This window comes from Balaenoptera physalus (genome assembly GCF_965194825.1).
Source record: "Balaenoptera physalus genome assembly, chromosome: 6".
NCBI classification, from domain to species: domain Eukaryota; kingdom Metazoa; phylum Chordata; class Mammalia; order Artiodactyla; family Balaenopteridae; genus Balaenoptera; species Balaenoptera physalus.
The window spans coordinates 123,312,451-123,333,916 of record NC_138885.1 but is presented as its reverse complement, the minus strand read 5'-3'; the positions used below and the strand labels follow the sequence as shown (position 1 = coordinate 123,333,916).

The following is a 21,466-nucleotide window of genomic DNA, read 5'->3' as shown; positions in this document are numbered from 1 at the left end:
TGCCAGGAAGGCTTCGAGAAAAACAGAACATAGGAATTAAGCAGTACTGGCCATGCTCTGCTCTGAGAGGCATTTGCTGTGGAGAGGATGCAAAACAGATGCCCGATTGATTAGAGTATGTTGAAAACCTGTGATGACTAGTTCTTTGAAGAAAGACAGGTTTCGAGTTTGGAGCCCTTCTTGCATCTCTAAGTAGGAGATTCATTTTCTGATCCTGGGCCTGAAGGCAGAAGTGGCGTGTGGGAGAGGTAGAAGCGGGGGGTTTGTACGTCTGGGTAGGAGTGTTGGGGTAGTGAGGTGATGGGGAGGGGTCGGTGTGGTGGGGAGATGGTGGGACGAGCGGCATATTAGGATGGAAGGGTGGTTTCCTTTAAGTGACAAGTTTTCTATAAATCTCTCTCTTTTTTTTTAATAAAAAAAAGTGGGAAATTTTATTGAGGTGAAATAATTTCTTCCCCCCAGTTTCCCCTAAATAAACTCACAGAACTCCTGAGACATGACATGGCAGCTGCTGGATTCACTGAGGCACTTACCTTTGCTCTGGTATGTTGTACATGCTTTTTGTGCCCTGCTGATTGTTTTCTTTGACTCTCCAAGTTACTTGTTCTGTGATTCCTTGTATGAATTTATAAAAAGTTATAAAGAACACTTTGTTACCTGAGATTGTGTAATTTCTGGTAAAGAAATGAAGATTTCTTTTTTTTAGTCGCAGAAAAGCACGAAGGACTAAATTTTAGAGTTTCATGTAGTTGTGGAGGGTTCACAATGAAGTTCGTAACCAAATTTATTAAGTTAGAATTTTTAGTCTTAATTTGGTTGTGGCCGTACCCACTAGATGCCGCCCTGGCTAAGGGCTTGTGGACTGCTCCACGTTAAGCCTGTTTCTTTGTCTTTGAACATGTTCACAGACATTTGCTTTGAGTTGAAAAGCTGACATGAAAGGCCTAAGTCAGGAAATGAGTTTTATTACAAAATCAGACAGAAATCTCCCTCCCCCAGCAGATCGAGCATTTGAAGATATCGAAATGTGTCTGCAATTTGTAGTTTCTTTCTGTCTCTTGCTGAGCTGTGCTGTGGTGCCCGCAGTGTACTTCTTGACCATTCAAGTCCGTTTCAGCTTAACGATGTAAGGCAAAAACCAAAACAACCAGGAAAGCTCCCCCCAACGCAATTCCAGCTCTAAACGTCTCAGTCTTTTAAGGTGTTTACGGAAGGCAGTGGTGGGAATCACGACCAGTACACAGAGGGCTGGTGGGGAGATGTAGCCTCTCTCATGTCACTTTATTGAGCCTGTGTAATTCACAGGATGTTCCTACTGGAAGGGACCTTCCAGATCTAGTTCAACACCTTCCTTTTTCTTTTTTTTCTTTAATCTTTTTTTTTTTAAATTATTTTATTTTATTTTATTTATTTTTGGCTGCGTTGGGTCTTCTTTGCTGCACGCAGGCTTCCTCTAGTTGTGGCGAGCGGGGGCTACTCTTCATTGCGGTGCACGGGCTTCTCGTTGCGGTGGCTTCTCTTGTTGTGGAGCACAGGCTCTAGGCGCGTGGGCTTCAGTAGTTGTGGCACACGGGCTCAGTAGTTGTGGCTCTCGGGCTCTAGAGCGCAGGCTCAGTAGTTGCGCACGGGCTTAGTTGCTCCGCGGCATGTGGAATCTTCTTGGACCAGGGCTCGAACCCGTGTCCCCTGCGTTGACAGGCGGATTCTTAACCACTGCATGACCAGGGAAGTCCCAACACCTTCCTTTTTCTGGTTTAGAAATGTTTTATTCAACAACATTTATGGAACATCTGTTATATGCCAGGCACTGTACCAGTGAGGAAGCCGGAGGCCGAGAGAGGATAAGTACCCAGCAAAGTTTACATAGACAGCAGGAGAACCGTGACCAGAATCTGGCCTTTTGACTTCTTGAGGAGTGCTTTTCTGTTATGTCAGACTGAATGCTAGGTTTGAGTACCACGTCATTCATATATGTACCACACATGCATATGCAGTCAGGAGCAGCAGTGATTTCATGTGAACTGATATACAAAAAATAGCATAAGGAAATGTATTCTGTTTTTTTAGAAATGTATTCTATTTTTTATAATTATATTAAGTGGCAAAGGAGTTGATTTTGTAACTATGTAGCCCCACGCATCTAAGGGGGAGCACGTGCTCTGCCTCCTGACAAGTAGGTACTCTGCAGAGAGAGTTTGTCTTCCACAAAGGACTTTGTGTACATGATTCCATCTCTCAGTGCAACCCTGTGAAGTAGGTGTTTCTGTCTTACACAGCAGTTAATTGAGGTAACTTGTCCCACTTCGCACAGCCAATTGGCTGTGGACCAGGGATTCCAGCACAGGTCTATCTGTACCCCAGGCCTGTGACTGAACTGTCCCACCAGGAGTGCCAGAAACAGTCTGTTCAGTTGTCCAAGGTCACTTCAACACATTTATCACAGTGGGGCGGGGCAGGGCGGGGGTCAGAGTTAGGTGCTAGAGAGTCTCAGATTTGTAGTAACAGTTTTCCTATAGGAATTTCAACATGAAAGGTATTTATAAAGTTACATACTTTCTAAGCAAACCTAAACATCACTGAGCCTTATATCTAGTTTTGCACAAGAGTAACAGCCCTTCTCTTCCTAAAACCCAGCCCTTGACTTCCCAGGTGTAAGTAATTCACATATCATCATCATGATTTTTGCTATATCTGCATACCAGTTTTAATATTTTCATTTAAATTAGCTCACTTTTAAAACTAAAAGCCTACTTCAGCCTTATTTAAGAATAATATTTGTAAAAACTATGGGCTTCGTTTACTTATTCTATTTTTTCTAACAAGTAAATGTGTTTATTTAAAATAAACACATAAATATGAACACTTATAAACATTTCATCCTGTATACCAGCTACTGCCACTTCAGGATACCTGATTTAAATTGCTTCTTACCTCTATCCCTTATGGTCCATCATCATGATAAAGTGCAAGGTCACTCAGATACCTAACTGTGTAGCCATGTGTCTGTGGGGCCTTTTTCTTTGATACAGACAGTACTAGTTCTGTTTGAGAATAGATTGCATCATGTAAATTGCATTTCCTAATTGGTCACATTATGTCTAAATCTTGTTATTAAAACTCCTCCATGTTATGGAGGAAAAAATGGTTATTCCCAGCATGCCTGCTGCCATTCTCCACTGCTGCAGCTGTGGCGGTGCAGGGAGCTCTTTTCTGCTGTGCCTGGATGTGTCTTCAGAATCCTTCCTGAAAGAGCAAGGCAGAAGTCATTAGAACTGGCATTGGCATAAAAGGGATCTAAACCCATTCTTTTTTTCTAAGTGAAATACAGACCACTAGTCCTTGAGGACAGTTTTCTATTTTCCAACCTAATGTTGGAAAATAGAAAAGAGTAACTGATGGTACATCAGTTTTCATGTTAAGTTTTAAACTCTTTCAAACGTTAACATTAATATATGTGATAATTGTTTATTCTTAATAATGACATTAATTATCATCATTAATATTTTTTGATCACTTAGTTTGTGCCAAGTAGTGTATTTGCTTTATCTCATAGTCATTGAGATAAAGACTTGCTGTATCTCATAGTCATTGAGTTTTATTTTCAGAATTCTGCCTCCCATCCTGGTTCTTGAGGGTGACAGGCGTCTTTCTCTTTTTGGTGGGTGAGTGCTTAGGAGTTTGCTCATTACCCAGAGCTTTATCAACCACATATGCACTGAAGTTAAGCGACATCGTTGAGGTCATTTGAATTCTGCTCTTAGTCGCACCATTCTGTCACAAGTCAGTACAGATTTTGCAGAGGTTACAATAGTAGTCAAAACAGAAAGTCATATGAACACCAAGGAGGGAGAGAGAATTTCCGACTGGAGTCATTAGGGTTATTTTTATGGAAGTGGTGGAAGAGATGTAAGTAGAATCTTGCAGGGGTCCGGGTGGCAGCAAGTCGGGCAGGGAGGGCATTTCAGGTAAAGGTAGGGAAAAGTGTACAATTCAGGGAATGAGTAGGGGATTGTAGGAGACTAGACTGGTAAGGTCAGTGGGAGGCTAGCTTAGGGGGGCCCAAGTACAGGTTATACCACCAGCTCCATGTGGAAAATGTACTTTAGCTCTGCATCCTGGTTAGAACTCATTGTAAGAGAATTATTAATGTTAAATTGCATCTGCTGTGGACCTGAATTTAATTGATATATGTTTATTCTCAGCTTATTCTTAGCTTACTTTATATAATCTACATTGCCATGAGGCCATCAAAAGTTCTTACAGCGTTAAATACTTTTTATATTGGATTTAGTCATTGCTTTTCCATATTGATCTATTTTTATGTATTTCTTAGTGCTCCCAAGAAGATATTGCTGATAAACTGGGTTTGCATATCTCTGCAACAAAGGCAGTCCTCATAAGTAATCCTAAAACAGCTGAATTTCAGGTAAGAGTTTTAAGTAGTTAAGAATTTGGGTAAAAACTGAGAGGCAGTACATGAGTTATGAAAAGTCTCTTCAGTTATTTTATCTCAACTGGCAAAATCATAGAGCTTCTTTAGAATTTCTTCTTGGATAGGTTTATATTTGGTTCTTACATACATTACTGACAAAAATTCTTTAAACATTTTATAATCTTTTCTTGATTAACCTTCTAGGTGGTTCTTACTTGCTTTGTGCTACCTATACCTAGCCCAGCCTTTCTTGTCTGAACTTTCCATTTCACAATTGATTTTTTTTTTTTAATACTATTTTCAGGTTTCATCTCTTTTCCACCCATTTGTAATAAGTGAAACTACACCTGTTCCCAGTACCTCCATTAAGTCTTTTACTTTGAAATAAGTCGTTATGCCAGTTCTGGACCATGCTGACTGTGCCTTTCATTGTAATTGTCTAGTTTATTGGCAGTTTCATGTGGAGGTTAGGAATATTTAAATGAGAATGATACTCCCTTAATAGTAAACGTTAAGTGATTTACATGATAGATTCGGACCTTAACTATCAAAAGAGAGCATTTCAGAGTTATAATATCTTTGCTTATTAATGACTTTGAATCATTTTACCTCTTTCATACTAATAAGCTCATTCTATTTTCCTTGTATATGCATTTCAGTGTTTTTTTAAACAGGCTTTAGAGAAGATCATGTCTTCTAGAATCAAGGGGAATCTTAGAATTGGAAGGACATGCTTTTCAGAAAGTTAATGATAAAATAATACATGAACTCTGATTTGAGATAGTTTCTTTGGATCTTGGTTTTCACTTTTGTAAAAGTAGTGTCTGGATTAGTTCTAAAAATTCTAAAAGTTCTAAAAATGTTAATATTTAGATTTTTTAAAGTTAGATTTAATGTATAGAGCTACGTACTAATGTGGCAGATTAGAGCTAGACTAAAGAGCTAATTGCTAATAATATGCATCAAATACATAAATTCTTTCTCCATATTCAGTGTCAAAACTTTGAAGAATCTTTATGCTAGTTTAGAAGGATTGTGACAATTTTTATATTTTGATTTCTGATGCCCACTAGCTTTTCTAAGACGTGTGAGGTGTTCTCTTTAATAAGAGATGTTCAAATTCATTTGGATAGAGAAATTTTTCAGTAAATCTTAATGGATTTTTATTTGAGTTTTTTCCAGTATTTCTTTTTCTCCCAGTTTTATTTCTCAAGCTTGATAGATTTCTTACAATGTGGTAATGTTATGTTCTTTAGGGTTTACATCGTATCTATTTTATACGAGTGGAAGGAAAACAAATCAGAAACACATTAAATGTCACTAAATAGCTGTGGCTCAGCACACGTAAGATTCAATATTTCTGCATTAAATACATAAGAGATGAGAGTCTGTCTTTTAGATTTGACAGATTCTCTATTTTACTCCTCCTTTATGAACAGATAACGTCCTACCATTACCAATGTGGCTAACAGGTTTATATTTATTTATGGTTAAAATAAGTGTAAGTTGTTCATGGTCTTGTATCTCAATTTATTGTCTAAGCTTATTCTTTCTTTTGCATAATTCTTAACTTTGGGCTATTTTCTGGTAGTAGTTATACTAGAGAATGGATGAAATAAGAGAAATGTTATTTACTGAAGTATGTAAAATTTTACTATAATTATTGTAAACACAATTACAGAAAATTACCATATCCCCCTAAATTAGCAATAGTATTCCTTAATATCCTCAAATATCCAATTATTGTTCAAATTTTCTCAGGTGTCTTTTTTTAAATAGTTTATTTGATTTGGGGTTCAAATGAGGTTCATACATTAAAGTTGATTGATGTGCTTCTTAAGTCTCTTTTAATCCACAGGTTGCTCCTCCATCCATTCATCTCTTTCCCTCTCTCCCCCTCCCCCTTTCACTTTGTGGAAGAAACTGGGTCACTTATCCTGTAGGGTTCTCACATTTAGGATTTTGCTGACTATATTCCTGTGGTCCCCTATATTTTCAGTAAATTGGAGTTAGATCTAGGAGCTTGATCTGATTCAGGTTTAATTTTTTGTGTTGCTGTGAGTTTTTAAAGAAATAAATCTTATCTATAAAATAAAGTGAAAAAAACCTAAAAAAGTCATCTACAAAAGTGGCTTGTTTCTATTCTAATAAGTTAAGCTCTCTTTAACATTGTAGTTTTGTTCTGTGAATGGTTTGGGCACTTTCTCTCTGGTTGGGAAAGTGACCCATATTTCAGAAAGCACTGAGTTGAAGGCTAATAGCAGCTTTCTGGTAGAGTGAATATAGCAGGAAAGGTGTTCTCTTCTTTTTTTTTTTTTTTAATATTTATTTATTTATTTGGTTGCGCTGGGTCTTAGTTGCGGCAGGCAGGCTTCTTAGTTGCAGCACATGGGCTCCTTAGTTGTGGCTCCCGGGCTCCTTAGTTGTGGTATGCATGTGAGATCTAGTTCCCTGACCAGGGATTGAACCCGGGCCCCCTGCATTGGGAGCATGGAGTCTTACCCACTGCGCCACCAGGGAAGTCCCTGTGTTCTCTTCTTTCCTCAACACAATCTAGCAAGTCCTTGTTACATATGCAGGATCTAAGAGGGGCTGCTGTTTTAGCCAGGGTGGGCAGGGCAGGCCCATGTAGGACCATGTAGACCTTTGAGCAGAGACCTGAAGGAAGTGAGATAGCTACATACGAATCTAGAGGAAGAATGTATGAGGCAGAGGAAAGAGCACGTGTGGAGGCCTGGGATGGGATCCTGATGGCGGTGTGTGGCTGGAGCACGTGCAGTAAGCCAGGGGGAACAGCAGGCGTCGGGGCTGGAGAGGGGGCTAGGGCCAGATTCACATAAAGCCCCATGTAGCGCATGGGTTTTATTCAAAATCTGATGGAAGTCCATTGGACGTTTTTGAGCAGGAGCGTTCCATGATCTGATTTAGGTCTTAAAGGGTCACGTCTGTGGGGAGAATAATAGATCATAAGGTGGCAAAGTAGAAGCAGAGATATTATCCTAGGAAGCTCATGCAGAGTCTGGGCAAAAGATAATGGTGTTGGAGTCTGACTGCAGATGTAATACCGTCGCTCATAAAACCCTTCTGGTAACATGATGTGTTGAAAGCTAACATATCTCATACAGCTTAGAATGAGAAATTTATTTCACAGACAAAAGCAGGGGAAGTTTTGCCTTTTTTTTTTTTTTAAGAATTGGAATGTGTATTTGTATTTCTTATGAATATTAAGAATGAAATAACTAGACGTTTTCCTATTTGTTTTGGCTACTAAGCTGAAAACTGTAGTCACATCCTGCCCATAGCAGCTATGTGGTTTTTTAATGCCTACATATTTGTGTTCTGTTTTTCTCATTGTCCTGGTATTTTAATTGCATTTACATTTTTTCCCTGGTCCTAGTTTTTAAAAATTTGGTTAATTCATGTTAAAACTGTTTAAATATTTGTATTTCTTGTAATTTACCTCAATTACTTTGTGAAATGAAGCAGGATATGAAGTACTGGAATTAAAAATTAAAAATGACTTGGATATTTAGGCATTGCATTTTCCAAAAGTGTCTTCCTGTGAGGCCACGGATTAACCAAGTATGTCTGGTTCCTATTTGGTCAGTGCAATTTCATGTCTTCTCCTGTAGGTGGCACGCACTACCCTTCTTCCTGGCCTCCTAAAGACCATAGCTGCGAATCGGAAGATGCCCCTTCCTCTGAAACTGTTTGAAATCTCTGACATTGTAATACAAGATTCTAGCAGAGGTAAGAATGAATCACCTTTGATTTGTATACTTAAAGCATTTTTTATTATGAAAACTTCAACTGTATATAAAAATAGAGGAAATAATGTAATTACTCCTGTGATTCCAGCACCCACCTTCAAGAATTATCAACTCACACGTGGCCAGACTTCTTTCATCTATAGTCCAACCCACTTCCTCGTATTCGTTTAGTATAAATCTTAGACATCACATCATTTTATTAACAAACACTTTAGTTTGTATTTATGAAAGGTAAGGGCTACCACTATTTTTTTTAATAATCCAATGCCATTATTATATCTTATCATCAAATATCCAGCTAGTGTTTGAATTTTCCCAATTATTTCATAAGTTTAAATTTCATGACTGATTTATGTGAATCAATCCAAGCAAGGGCCAGATATTTGATTGCAATATCTCTTACTTTTAATAGAAAGCAAATTGTTTTTTTTTTAATTATTAGCACCTTTAATTATTATTTATTTATTTATTTATTTTTGGCTGTGTTGGGTCTTCGTTTCTGTGCTAGTGCTTCCTCTAGTTGCAGCGAGCGGGGGCCACTCTTCATCGCGGTGCGCGGGCCTCTCACTATCGCGGCCTCTCTTGTTGCGGAGCACAGGCTCCAGACGCGCAGGCTCAGTAGTTGTGGCTCACGGGCCTAGTTGCTCCGCGGCATGTGGGATCTTCCCAGACCAGGGCTCGAACCTGTGTCCCCTGCATTAGCAGGCAGATTCTCAACCACTGCGCCACCAGGGAAGCCCTAGAAAGCAAATTTTAACAGAGAATTTAATAATATTTATGAAGAGCCCTATTAAAACCTCAACTTGAAAAGCACTGTGGAGTATTTCTTTTTTTCTTATGTCATGTGATTTATATGCATATCATTTTGACGTACTTGATATCTTACTATTCTAGTTTAACAATGATTGTTCATACTACTGTTGTACCAGTGATTGTAAATGTGTTTTACCAGTTTTTGCTTCTTTTGAGGATGGTCTGGACTTGTTAGTACAGCAAGTTGCTTCGTCTAATATTTGGAATGTAGCTGTTACTTAATAAATATATTATGTATTTAGTAAGTCCTTAAACCTGATTGCCAAGAAAGCCTGTCTCGTTCAAACTTCTCCATGTCTTCAACTTATATATAAGTCCGACTGACTGTTCGAGCTGCATATGTGGTATCTCTTGGTGAGCAGTGCCCTCAAATGACTAAATTACTGGCAGTGTTTCTTTGATTCCCTGGATTTAACAGTTGAAGTCCTAGCAGTATTTATTCAGTCTTACTCCAGACTCTGCAGAATTCAGAATGTGTTCTTTTGAATCCGTTGACAAAAGAGGGGGCCTTTTCCTCAGTTTCTCCTGAAGAGGACAACATGGCGTCATTCTAATGACTAGAAAGTAGCCAAGAACTATTGACTGTAAATCGGCCTGTCTTAGGAAATAGATTCTATAAAGGTGCCCTGTGGACTGTCCATTGCAAACCTTTCAGCCTAGGCTGAATTCCATCTGCTCCCAGTATGCAGCCTGTCTTCAGTTAACAGTGTCACCTTGCATTTGTATGGTGCTTTTTGCTTCCCCCCCCCAAAATTTTTTAAGGTACTTTTTCTTTTTTGATTGTTAAAACATCTCTTTGAGGCAAATGGGACAAAATATTGTCCCCATTTAATATACTGGAAAATTAAGACAGAAAAGTGGTAATTTGCTCAAGGCTGCGTAAAATAAGGGACTTAGAGCTAGGGCCAGAATTTTGGTCTCAGTGCTTATTAGATCCTTAGAGAATAAAAGTTCTGTGTAGAATTTTCCTTGGATGATAAATCTGTAATAGAAATCAGAAAACATTTTCAGTGCCAGCTGCAAATAGTTTTGAGGGTTCTTATGCCTCAAATCATCCATTGGTATAGATAACTGAGAATTTGTTGTAATTCCTATGTCAGTTTTTTCTATTAACTTTGACTTGTTACCTTTCATCCTAGTTCTTTGAGTTTTATGTTGTTTTGATCCTTGGTGATCCTTTCATATTTCTAAATATAGGATTAGATTAATTACTCGAGATTTCCTCAAAAGTTCTGTAATACTGTTTCAGCAACAGGACTCTTCCCTAGTTGCAGAGGCTCCCTGCAGGGCTGGGCACGCTCACAAGCAGGCAGCTTAGAGCCCGGACGGTGAGGGTGAGGAGCGAGCTGCGGTCCCCACAGTTGCCACAGGGAGGGTTTCGCTGTAGGCATGGAACACCACTTTACTGTATTGCAGCCCTGGGTAGAGGTGCCTTTGCTGGTTTTCTTTTTCTCTGTGTTTCTTGGGAAGGCCCATGCTTGGAGGTTGAAAGAGAGCTGTTCTTAAATACAAGTGCTTTAGGCCGTCATTTAACAGATCACCCTGGTGATAGTTCCAGAAACCCCATCCATATACTTTTTAATTCAAAGATTTGTCTTTCTGCTACACTTTGTTTCATCAGGAAGAGTAGTTCTTATCTCTGTAGCAAACCTCTTTTATACCTGATTTTAGTTGTGATTATTCTGCTCTGTTTTCCACATCAATCCATTTTTAACTGATAATTACTTTTGCCTGTTGTCTTACACCATCATGGTTTACTGTTTTTCTTTACAGTTTTCTGTCCTATCAATGGGATTTGAGGAATAAGAGGAGGTAGATGCACTCAGTAAGTCTACCATCTTGAAAACATAGGTTTGCTTTAGTTTATGTGGAGTGTGTTTCCTGTTTAGGTAGGCCTGGACTTTATTTCGTAACAGAAGAAGCTTTCCTGATGGATTATTGTAAGTATGGACCTGCGGTCTCCCTGCCTGTCATCTGGTGTACAGAGAGGGCTCTGCAGGAGAGGCAGCCCAGCACCGTGGTTCCATGAGCGGCTCTGCAGCCAGGGCGCCTGCGTTTGAGTCATGGTTCTGCCACTTACCAGCTGCTTAACTTTGGACAATTTATTTAATTTCTTGGTGCCTCAGTTTCCTCATCTGTGCAATGGGAATAATGATAGCACTTATTTCAGTAGACTTGTAAAAATTAAATGTATTTTGAAAAGTTCCAGCCACGTAATAAGCACCGTTTGGTGTTTGCTCTGACTGTCAGGGTATTAGCAATCCCTAAGGCCCAATACATAGCTTCTTGGTCTCTGGAAATTTTCTTTGAGAATGAATTGAAAACCTTTGCTGGCCATTAAAGGGTTAATATCACCTTGCTAAGGCACTTGGGGCTCATTTTTATCCTAACTTTGAACTTAATTGGTTTTTCTTCTGTTGTGCACTATTTTTTTTTTTTTTTTTTTTTTTTTAGGAAAAGAAAACCAAAACGTACTAATGTAGGAATTTACTTAAGAAAGTAGGAATGTTGGTTTTTTTTTTTTTAATTTTTATTTATTTATTTTTTATTTTGGCTGCATTGGGTCTTCGTTGCTGTGCGTGGGCTTTCTCTAGTTGCGGCGAGTGGGGGCTACTCTTCGTTGTGGTGCGTGGGCTTCTCATTGTGGTGGCTTCTCTTGTTGTGGAGCATGGGGATCTAGGCTCACAGACTTCAGTAGTTGTGGCATGCAGGCTCAGTAGTTGTGGTGCACGGCCTTAGTTGCTCTGCGGCATGTGGGATCTTCCCAGACCAGGGCTCGAACCCGTGTCCCCTGCATTGGCAGGCGGATTCTTAACCACTGCGCCACCAGGGAAGTCCAGGAATGTTTTTTGAGCAATTCATCACCCACTTCTTTTCAGTGAATTGAGCGTATATGTTTTTACCGTCTCAAACCAGGAACCATTTCTCTGTTGGATTTACAGTAGCCATTTCCTCCTAAATAATTAAACAATTTTGAAGAAAAAAAAAAAATCTAGACCATCAAAAGTGAAATGACAGAGCAGTTTTCTAGGGACTATGAAAATGTCCCAAATTTTCACTAGTGAGGGCAGTACTCAAACTGCTGGTTTAAAAGGGGTGGAGATGTATGGCAAGACAGTCTCATTTGTTGTACTGGGAGAAAGTATCTTTTAGTTCCTTTTCTTTGCCAGGGGCTGCTTGAAACATGAGAGAAAAGGTTGCCAAGGGAGTGTACAAGGTGCCCTGATAGCACAGAGAGGGGAGTGACAGATGCCACTAACTTGTTTCATAACATTAAGGAAAAGCCAACACTCTCAGCCTCACGGTTTTGTGTAGGCAAGTGTATCTTCCAAAGTGGAAATGGAAGAGGAATCTCTACTGGATTTCAATATGCCTTCCACAGATTCTGTCTGACCTGCGTTCCTGTAAGAGTAGACGAAAATCTACTAGCTCGTGTTTTTGTGCTTGACCTTATCGGACAGTTTCTTATGCTAATGTGGACTTTCTGACTGGCCATCCATGTCGTGAGGCTGTCAGGCTGCCCGGTGAGGGACTCAGGCACCCTCCTCCTCAAGTATGAGGATTTCCACTCTGAGTCAGATACAGTCCTGTTCTTAGAGGCTGAGCCAGTCACTGCACTTATTGAATTGTGAGATCTGAAGTTGCTGCAACATTTTAAAAAATTAGTCATGACTCGAGGGACTAAGCTGATTTATCCCTTTTGTTGGGCAGAGTGGCAGTGTTTTTGGAACGAGAAGTTGAATGCAGACTCTGCTGTGGGGTAAATTTTCAGCTTTATTATAGCAGGGAAGTCCAGTAGAGGCTGTACTGAAGCTATCAGATCGGGCTGCTGTGTGAGTAACTGGTTGGTTTCAGTTGTTATGTTTGTCTTTTCAGTGTGGAGGAGAAACTATCAACAAAATAGTAAAAAATTACTTCAGAGGAGCAGTTGTGAATTTCTAGTCTTCATGCCCAGAAATGCAACTATATTTTGCAAAGTCCAGCATTCTGGCTTTTTATTAAACGCAGATTGAATTCTGCCATCACAGTTTATTCCACAGTGGTCACTGAAACTGCCAGGATGCCTAAAAGCTCACAAAAATGGCAGGAGAAGATGCATCATGGGGTTGAATCTACGTTTAAAAGGAATGATAGCCTAAGAAGGAAGACTTACTTTGGTTTCGTAAAGCAAGTATATAGGGTGTTTTAAATTTAGCATGATACAATCATCCAGTTGTCAGTTTGACATTTATCGGTAGAGAGCCCCGATAATCATACTGCCCTTTGGTTTTAACTACTGCATTTTAATAATTTTAAAACTGCTGGGTTTTAATAATTATTGTATTGCTCAGGTCGTTCCTGCGTGTCCAGAGCGTTGCTTCAGCCCTGGAACAAGCCACCTTTCCTCTGTCCCCCAAATTGCTGCTTAAATAGTTGCTAAAATTTCTCATTCTCCCTGAAACTTTTCTAAATCTGAAAGATCTACTTCTTACCTTGCCTAGTTTGGATATGGAAATCTAGAATTTTTTTTAAACTTTAAAATTTAAAGTTAATTTTTTTTAACTTTAGTATATTTAAGATTCTTGTTCTTTTCTCCTCCTGGGACCACCATGGCCGCATAGAACAGAGCTAATTCACTGTTCTTTTATGATTTGGTTTGTTCCTTCTGTTTGCTGTCGGTTTGTACCTTTCATGCATCTGTCTTATTTTGTAACCTGCTAAACTCTAGGGATCCAGTCTTTGTAGTTTTTGGTATAATTCTTTGCTTGATATAAAGCTCAATGAAAGCATTTTCATTATGAGCTTGTAAAATACTTCAGCTCTGAGAAATTGTCCATTAATTCTGCAGCCATTAAATAGTGGAAGATTATCTCACATCCACATGTGGAATGTGGCTTTCTGAAGAGAGCTTATGTCATCAGTCTAGATTAGTTTAATTTTACTACTTCATATTTTTGGCATGTAGAATTTCCAATTAATAATCCAAAAAATATGGGTGTAAGGAACATTGACATTAACAGTATTTGAAGTAGCATCATTCGCATATGTGATGGCATCTTAACTGTGTGAATACCATCATTTTTAATGTAGAAAGTTATTTTAGTACATTTGGTTCGCATAGTTAAGATCTGCTAACATGAGTATAATGTGCTCTGTCATGCATTGAATATCGTATTTTTTTAATAGATAAAAATCCATTCCAGGTTTATGTTAACGAAATAAAAGCCAACCCACAAGGATGTAACTTTTTCCTTCATGCATTGAGAAGGTCATAGATTTTTCCTCACATTTGTTTCTTGGCTTTCAGCATTATTTAAAAAAAGAAAAGTCTTTACCTCAGTGCCGTAATATAGAAGTGTTTTAAGGAAAATTGTTCTTAGGTTTTATTATGTTTGTTTTTAAAATTGAAAATGTATTTGTAATATCTTTAAGAACTTTCACAAATATGTATTAAGAGTAATTCTGTTGTTTTCACATTAAAAAAAATATACACATATCCAACTTCTCCCAAATCCTACTCTTAGAATTAGTTGCCAGACATTCTATGCATATGCATAGAATGTATGTTTCACATTTCTATATATAGCCACAGATACAGGTAAATTCTCTTTAGTGTTTATACAAATAGGATTATGCTTTTTCTGTCCTGTACTTTTTTCCTATGAACACATTCTGTCCACCTCATTCTTTTTAATGGCTGCATAGTATCTCATTATATGGATATACTGTAATTTATTGACTCAAACTATTATGACGACTGTTTAGATTGTTACCAGGTTTTTGCTAAAATATGTCTATTGTAATGAATATCCTTGTACCCTTATACAAATATGTGTTTTTAGAAATTGAATTGGTCAGTCCATTGGTATGCATATGAAATGTTTGCTACCTTGTCAAATTCTCTTCTAAAAAGGATTTTTTACAAATTTGCAGTCCTACCAAGAGTGTGTAAAGGTTCCTGTTCTCCCATATTAGATCTAATTTTTTAAGGTCTGTGTCTTGACAGGATTCTCATAGCTTTTGTGAATCATTAGGCCTACTCTGAATTTCTTCTGAAGATAAGTAAAATTTGTAATATTAGCTATACTAGTCTCATGGGTACCAATAGTAAAGAAATTTGTTAGATGGAATAGACTAAAAATCAAGGTGATTTGTTTCATTTTCTGAGCTTGGCCAGGCTATTATTCTCAAGCTCAGTATCAGCCACCAATTGCCCTGGGAGCTCTGTTGTTTCCCCAGTAGGCTTTCTCCTAGCATCTTTTTTTTTCTTTTTAAAAATTTATTTATTTTATTTTATTTATTTTATTTTTGGCTGTGTTGGGTCTTTTTTGCTGCATGCAGGCTTTTCTCTAGTTGCGGCGAGCGGGGGCTATTCTTTGTTGCAGTGTGCGGGCTTCTCATTGCACTGGCTTCTCTTGTTTTGGAGCACAGGCTCTAGGCACGTGGGCTTCAGTAGGTGTGGCATGCAGGCTCAGTAGTTGTGGCTCTTGGGCTCTAGAGCGCAGGCTCAGTAGTTGTGGCACATGGGCTTAGTTGCTCTGCGGCATGTGGGATCTTCCTGGACCAGGGGTCGAACTGGTGTCCCCTGCATTGGCAGGCAGATTCTTAACCACTGCACCCCAGGGAAACCTCTCCTAGAATCTTCATTTGGGCTTCTCGGTGAATGTGAGAATAGAGATGGAAAGCTTCTCTTGAAGACTCTTATCCTTTTGCATTCTGTGCCACTTACGATAACATTGTCTAACACCCCTAATTTGCTTTTAATCATTGGTACTTTGGTGAGAGAGAATCTACACTAGGCTGTTCGAAAAATTTGAGTTGTATGTGATCGTCATTTACTAAGGGACATCACATATCACTTTTTTTCCTTTTTTCTTCTTTTATAAAATCATTTGGCATGTTCTTTCAGCTTCCAGAATTGTAGCCAGCCACCCCTTCTCTGGGTGGTTTACATCAGCCTCTCCGGGCAGTACTTTGAAGTCTGTGAAAGACACTGGTAATTTAGGCTGACATACTTGGCAGGCCTATTTAAAAAGCAGAATTGTTTGATGGCATGACACAAGAGGTCTGTTAACTGAGTTATAAAGAACTGAGGCATTTCCAACAAACCCTAGTTTTGGCATGAAATTTAAATAGTTCTTATTTTGCGGCATGCAGTCAGTGAACTTCCTGTGATGTAATATGGTCTCTCAGTGCAAAATACTAGGAAGTGGGAATTTTATTATGCCTAGCAGTTTCTCCAAGGAGAAATTCTGGGTGGAACTGAGTATGTGGTTATTTTCTCTTTTAATTCAATCCAGCTAATTCAGAGGGAATGTCTTAGCAAGATGTGAGGAAGCAAGTCTAGAGGGAATGGTAGCACTTGGGAGAGATGTGAAAAACCAGCCAATCAGTGGTGGGAGCTGGGAGGGGGCACCTAAATAATGTATTTAATCTAATTCTTATGGTGGGTTTAGTATAAAGCCCTAAAAGTCAGTGGCCTTTCCTTAAAATACTGCAAAATTGAGTTTAAAAATATATAGCTCATTATTGTATATGCATGTGCTGTAAACATCCTGAAACCTTTCTTGAATGGAGTATAATTTTTTTTAAGTCCTGTATTTTTTATTGTAACTTCATTATTCTGATCGTCAAAATCACTTAATTATTTTTTTTTTTATTCTAAGTCTTTAAACCAGATGTTGCTCCTCTTATCAGAAAGGCAAGTTTTACATAATTTGGAGATCAGGACAGAAGTATTCCAAGGCAAAGGTTACCAAAATAGAGCTTCCAGTTTGTGTTGCTAAGCTCTCTGAATGATGGCATTACTGTTGGACCCTTCTCTCACAGCACAAATGGGACTACAAAGTGGTTTCAATACGTGTCTGTGTGTTAAAGTGAAAGCATGTGACACCAACAAATGGGTACCACATGGCAGAGATACCCAGGAGCAAGTCCGTAATATGAAAGGGATAAATTAGTTTTGTTTCATTTCATTTTTTTCCCTTCAAGGGAAGGCGGGTGGGGAGAGGGGTTGAGCAGGGAGGGAGAGGGAGAGGAGGGGGAGAGGAGTGTGAGTGAGTGAGTGTGTGTGTGTGTGTGTGTGTATGTGTGCGCGCACGCGCGCTCCTACAGAGCAATCAGGCCCCTCATTTTAGTTAATGCATGTGGTTGATTTAGTGACGTTCGATGCCTCCCTGGTTTTAATATTAATCTTTATTCCGACACCTCCGATTATAGCTTTTAGGTACCAGATTACTTTATTCTTGCACATGGAAATGATGGAGAGCGGCAGTGGCACAGTACTCACTTTCCGACACCAGCTGGCTCTTGTGCTGACTTAGAATGTGGCCACTGTCTTGTCCTGGCCTCGTTTAATGATTTTTTTGTGTATGCTTAGCTTCCTTTCCAGGCTTTGCTCATTTATTCAGAAAATAATTGTTGAGGGTTTAGTCTGTGCAGGCCCTATGCTGGCTTTGACCTCTACCCTCTAGGGATACCTAGAGTGGAGTGCTTTGAGCATAGTGGGTGCTAAGAAATGTTACATGGCAAGAACAGTTATTTCTCTATGTATGTTCAGTCCAAAGTTTAACTCAGAATGTACTTCCCATGAGTTACAATACTGTTGAAGGCTAGAAAGTTCAGTTAACTGACTTCTAAAAATAATTTATTTCAGTTGCTTGACTACAATTCTTAAATATGAAAACTTTTGAAAATGAAAACATCTGTGTATCATATCAAAAACATTTCAAGAATGCACATCTTTGACTATATTAAGAATATATTCATACATAAGCTTGCCCTTATATTGTTTATTTTCATCTAAATCCTTTAGAGATTTAGAGATTTCATCTAAATCCTTTAGAGATTTAGAGATTTCTACTGTATAGTAGAGAGGGCATGGATTTTAGAGTTAGACAGTGCTGGTCAAATCCTGGTTTTGTAACTTATTAGCTGTGTAATTAATTACAGTTAGCTCCAGGCAGTTAGCTTGACTTTGGGCAAAACCTTTCTGAACTTTTGTTTCCCCATCTTATTTTCCCTATCCACTTTATAGGTACAATAAAACCTAGCTCACATGATTGTCTTGAGAATTAAGATGACAGATAGGCTGATAGAAAGATACTAAGTTCGGGATACTAAGTTTCCCTTTCCTTTTACCCTATTTATTGGCCAACTTTTATATTACTAGCAGTAAAGTACAGTGTTTTAAAATACTCATTTGTTTATTTGGATATCTGGAAGGCAAAAGACATTCTATATTTTGTGCAAATTATGGTACGGGAATAAGTCTGTGGAAGAACTTTTGCTCAATACATGCTAATATGAAGCAGCTTTTTATTTTCAGTTTGTTCTCCCAGATAGACATTAGTTTGTTCTTTCTCTTTTCCTGATTTGAAAGGCAAAACGAAGCCAACATTCATTCACTGTTTGTGTAGAGCAGTGGTCTCCTCCAGAATTTATTAAAGGGCCACAAGTGTATCATCTACCTGTTAAAAAGTTAAATGATCTCCACTGAATTTGAGTCTGTCTTTGTATGCTATGCATTTCTTTCTTTAAAAATGAGTTTTACTAAAAATAGAACTACCGTACGACCCAGCAATCCCACTACTGGGCATATACCCTGAGAAAACCATAATTCAAAAAAGAGTCATGTACCAAAATGTTCATTGCAGCACTATTTACAATAGCCAGGACATGGAAGCAACCTAAGTGTCCATCGACAGATGAATGGTTAAAGAAGATGTGGGACATATATACAATGGAATATTACTCAGCCATAAAAAGAAACGAAATGGAGGTATTTGTAGTGAGGTGGATGGACCTAGCGTCTGTCACACAGAGTGAAGTAAGTCAGAAAGAGAAAAACAAATACCGTATGCTAACACATATATATGGAATCTCAAAAAAAAAAAAAAAAAAAGGTTCTGACTAACCTAGGGGCAGGACAGAAATAAAGATGCAGACGTAGAGAATGGACTTGAGGACACGGGGAGGGGGAAGGGTAAGCTGGGACGAAGTGAGAGAGTGGCATGGACATATATCCACTACCAAATGTAAAATAGATGGCTAGTGGGAAGCAGCCGCATAGCACAGGGAGATCAGCTCGGTGCTTTTTGACCATGTAGAGGGGTGGGATAGGGAGGGTGGGAGGGAGACACAAGAGGGAGGAGATATGGGGATATATGTATATGTATAGCTGATTCACTTTATTATACAGCAGAAACTAACAACATTGTAAAGCAATTATACTCCAATAAAGATGTTTAAAACAAATGAGTTTTAAATTTTTGTAACCATCACTACGGATACAGAACCGTTCTGTCACCCCCAAAACCCACATGTCCCCACGTTGTCACATTTTTTCCCCCACATCTAACCCCGGGCGACCACTATCTTGTTCTCTGTTGGTATAGTTTTGCTTTTTCCAGAATGTCATATAAATGGACTTATTTTGTCCACTTACATTGCCTTTTAAGACTGGCTTCTTTCAGCGTCATGTCCTTGAGATTCATCTAAGTTATCAAGTCTCCCTTATTGCTGAGTAGTATTCCATTGTATGGGTGAACCAGTTTATCTGGTCACCCGTTAGAGTTCACTTGGATTATTGCAATTATTTAAAAAAAAAATTACATCGTGTAAGTTTGTCCTGATTTTCAAAGTAGAAAAAATATACTAATCAAGGAAAAATGGGAAAAAAAAATATTCCTGCCCAAACAGAACCTCTATTAACATTCAGGTATATTTCTTTACATTCTTTTTCCTGTGCATGGAGTTTTTTGGCTCGTGGTTATATTTACATAGCTGTGATTCTTCATAAATTGCTTTTTTTTTCATGTTTTAATTGTCATGTGTATATATGACATACACAGTTTAAAAAGATTATAAAGCAAACACTAGTGTAACCATCCAAGTTAAGACCCTTCCCCATCAAAACTACCTTCCCTTTACCTAGAGCAATCACTATCCTAACTTTTGTGATAGTCATTCCCTTCTTTGCTTCATAGTTGTCCAGCCTGTGTATATTCTTTAGATAATATAATTTAGTTGTGACTCTTTTTGAACTTTGTGGCCTCCTTTTTTTGTTTTGTTTACTATTGTAAGTATTCTAGCTCTATTATGATAAATCTTCATAAAGATGCCTTTTAGCTGCATAGTATTCTGCTGAGTGATTGTGCTGTAGTTTATGTAGCCATTTCCCAATTTGGGTTGTTTCTAATTATCACTATTGGAAATAATGCTTTATGTAGAAGTAATATCTTTCTACATGAATCCATTTTTGTATTTAGAATTATTTCTTTTGGATAGTATTGTGAATAAAAGAGTATGAAATTTTAAGGCTCTGAAAAATGTTGCTAAATTCTTTACCAATTCGTACCACAATGAAGCCTTACTGTTCCTGGGCCAGCACTGAGGGTTTTCCACATCTCCCCCAAGTAAAAACACCTCAGGGAATTTAATGATTGAAAAACCATCTTATCTTGTCTTTCTGAGGTTGATTGGTTCTATGTTTTCTAATTGGTTTTCTTTTTTGTTGATTTTGCTTGAGTTTATGTTTTGGGGTAAATCAGCTTCTTAAGTGATGGTCAGTGTAGCCTTGTGACCAATTTTATTTTTTTCAGATGTAGGTGCAAGAAACTACAGGCATCTCTGTGCTGTTTATTACAACAAGAATCCTGGGTTTGAGATAATCCATGGGCTTCTGGACAGAATCATGCAGCTACTTGATGTGCCTCCTGGCGAAAAGAAGGGAGGATATGTGATCAAAGCATCAGAAGGTGAGACAGATCAGCTGAGTCTAGAGTCAATGATCCCATAATGAAGAGGCGAAGCCCTATTTGTGATAAAGTCTTTTTGGTTTTGATTTAGAGGGGAGGTGAGAGATAGAGCTTCATATCAATTAATTGTAAGTATTTTCTAGAAATATCCTTTTTCCCTCCAGCATTTTGAGAAGATGCTTTTCAGAGCTCTTGTAGTGCCACACAGTATACTTTTGTTCCAGCTGAGTGCTGGTAACCCCTAGTTACTGGCAACATCAAGCCATGGCCAACCCACAATCCAAACTGGAAGCTGAGAGAACCAAAACTCATGACTTGTGCTCAGAGCCTCCTGCCTGAAGCCTTTAAGGCAAAAGAAGAAAAAAGAGAGACATTGGAAGTTAGGCTAACTAAATTGTATATATACCCCTAAAATGCTAGTTTCTTGTTGTCTGAGGAATTCTGAAATTTTTGCTTTTCATACCCCTATAGCTTGAATCAGTATTAGACAAGAGATCCAGAAACAATTTGAAAGAAACATTTTACCACTTTATTTCCACTGTTTACCTGACAATTTTATAACTTTATTTGGCATCTTAAATTTCTATTGTAATGTTCACTTTTTTAAAAGTGTTATTTAGCAGTACTTGTAGTGGTGTGAGGTTTGGGGGGACATAGTTTTGTTTTCCCCTAGTTTTATTTTTCTTAGTCCTCAGAGATGGTTTTTTATTGTT

The 21,466-nt window shown here is 38.4% G+C and overlaps 1 protein-coding gene across 5 annotated transcripts in view; it reads left to right on the top strand.

The window, feature by feature from the left end:
• FARSB (phenylalanyl-tRNA synthetase subunit beta) overlaps positions 1 to 21,466 on the top strand; it is a 65,500-nt gene that overhangs the window by 24,660 nt on the left and 19,374 nt on the right. For all 5 annotated transcript variants that reach the window (XM_082464650.1, XM_082464654.1, XM_082464652.1 and 2 more), the window contains 4 exons: positions 463 to 543; positions 4,334 to 4,426; positions 8,065 to 8,182; positions 20,598 to 20,753. In XM_082464650.1, the coding sequence (XP_082320776.1) occupies positions 463 to 543; positions 4,334 to 4,426; positions 8,065 to 8,182; positions 20,598 to 20,753 (448 nt within the window). The remainder of the gene's footprint in view (positions 1 to 462; positions 544 to 4,333; positions 4,427 to 8,064; positions 8,183 to 20,597; positions 20,754 to 21,466) is intronic.